At 32.5% G+C, this 2,191-nt stretch overlaps 1 protein-coding gene across 1 annotated transcript in view; it reads right to left on the bottom strand.

Annotated features, from left to right (window-relative positions):
* The window catches only part of THNSL1 (threonine synthase like 1), a 10,883-nt gene that overhangs the window by 2,436 nt on the left and 6,256 nt on the right, over positions 1–2,191 (bottom strand). The window contains exons 2-3 of the mRNA XM_019668314.1: positions 1,978–2,149; positions 4–724 (exon numbers count right to left, since the gene is read on the bottom strand). Coding sequence (XP_019523859.1) covers positions 4–676 — 673 coding nt within the window. The 5' untranslated portion in view covers positions 677–724; positions 1,978–2,149. The remainder of the gene's footprint in view (positions 1–3; positions 725–1,977; positions 2,150–2,191) is intronic.

Below are 2,191 nucleotides of genomic sequence, written 5' to 3'. Positions count from 1 at the left end.
CATCTTGGTATCTTCTAACTGCATTAAGCACTTTGTGAGCTATCTCCTCTGGGGAAGCCCCACTTTCACAAAAAACACGGGTATCATACCACTTCTTATAATACCGTCTTCTAAATTTAAGTAAGTCTTTCATAGATGTTCCAGAATTCTGACCTATAATTCTATCTATTTTCATTAATTTTAGACGACCAACTATATCTAGTAGAGGTACATCCAGGTATACAATTATTCCATTTTTCTTCAGATGCCACATGCTAGCATCATGCATTGGATTGGACCCCGTAAGGGAAATCACACTTCCAGATGCAGAGAAGTTTAACACAGCTTTTCCTTCCTCTTCTAAAAATTGCTCATTACCAACATCCTGTAATTTTTCAGACACGCTCATATTCCAGGTTTTTTCAAGGATATCATCATCCACATCTATGACACAACAACCTAGTTTCTGACCTATTATTCTGCCTACTGTTGTTTTCCCGGCACCAGGCGGTCCCATCAGGATAATATTTTTGTCTCCAATAAGAGAGTGGGTTGAGTGCCACGACTTCCTTAATTCTGCAAGTGCAAAGGTTCTTGAAAGAAATAGCTGGGCATGTTTATCCGTTTTAACATGTATAACAGAAAAACATTTCTGGGTTATTTGTTTCAGATGCTGACATCGGTTAAAGTGGAGCATTTTCTTTTCACTTTTCTGACCAAGCCAACCTAAAAACTGGCTTTAGCCCTTATCAAAACATAAAAACAAAACAAAACAAAAAGGTATTTGGTTACTAATTTCAACAGACTTAAAATCCCAACAGGACTGATATAATCATGCCCATAGTACATAAACTATTTTAAAATCTTCCAAATTTATGGAACATTTAAAAAAGTATTTGAATCCAAATTCCCATGTATTGCATAATATCTTTTAAAAAATCTTTTCAAATATCAAGGCATTGAATAACCTAAACTTTAATAATTTGTAATTATTAAGCAACAGAAACTTTATTCATAAAATGCTGTATCATAGATATTTTTAAAAAATATAGACTAAATCAAATTTATTTTCCTGTAATGAAAACTGTTTTATGGTTTATAACCCATATATAATAAATAAGGATTATTTGGAGTTGGGATGCTATTTATTTGCAATTCACAAAAGCTAAAGAACACTTTTTATATTTAATTTCTCTTTAGTTATATGAACACGTGATAGACTATTAGACTATCAAGTTACTCACAAATTTCTTAGTTACAGAATTCATAACAGGAAACCAGAATAAAATATTTGCTTATAAAATGTTTAAATAACTTTTGAATCTATAGGGCAATAACATGTGCCTCTTATGTGCCTTTTACATACACACTGTTAAAAATCATTCTTACATTTATCATATTGAAGCCCTTAAAAAAAGCTAAAGTCAAAAGTATAATATGCAAATACTTAAGAAAAATTTATAATCAGCAGCAAGGTCAAAGGCTACATATCTATAACCTTATCTGCATGGGGCCATCACTTTGATTCTGTCCTACAAACATCATCAGTGGAGAGACTTAACTCAAATTCCAAACTCCACAGTGACAGCAAAGAAACTCAGCCATGTTACCAATGATAAGAGGAAAAATTATTCTGGCATTCAAAGCAGCTCTGTAATTCCCCATACTTGTCAAATCCCTGTCTTTGGAAATATACTCACCATTAAAAGAAAAATGTATGCCAGACAAGTCAAATATTTAGTTGTATGTAAAATGCAAGTTAACTTTTGCAATGGTCATTTAACTTGACTAAGGTAACTTTACAGACACGTAGTGGGGCTTTTTACATGTTCTGTGGTAGAACCAAATTGCAACTAAGCATATTAAATATGAGATGGCATGTTTAAATATGTTCTGAAACCTTTCGGTCACTTACTACTCTGATTATCAATGCTACTTAAACTGTGTTTTGTAATTAACCATTTAAACCATTTTAAGCTAACACTGAATTTAACTTACAAGTTAAATTACAACTGTCAAGAGAAGGAATACATTTCCTTATTTGGCTTTTCAGCTTGTGCGTGCTGTGCTTAATTCTCACTGACTTGTAAACATATGACACACAGGAAACAATCTTAGATGAAGAGTTTGTTGATGCTGAGACAAAGTCAATCTTTGTAAAAAGTGGAGTCTATAATGGAAAAACATTTCAAGTTAATCATAACTGTATACA

This window comes from Hipposideros armiger, unplaced genomic scaffold (genome assembly GCF_001890085.2).
Source record: "Hipposideros armiger isolate ML-2016 unplaced genomic scaffold, ASM189008v1 scaffold_524, whole genome shotgun sequence".
Lineage (NCBI taxonomy): Eukaryota > Metazoa > Chordata > Mammalia > Chiroptera > Hipposideridae > Hipposideros > Hipposideros armiger.
The sequence above is the reverse complement of the archived record's forward strand: the minus strand, read 5'-3'. Positions and strand labels throughout refer to the sequence as shown.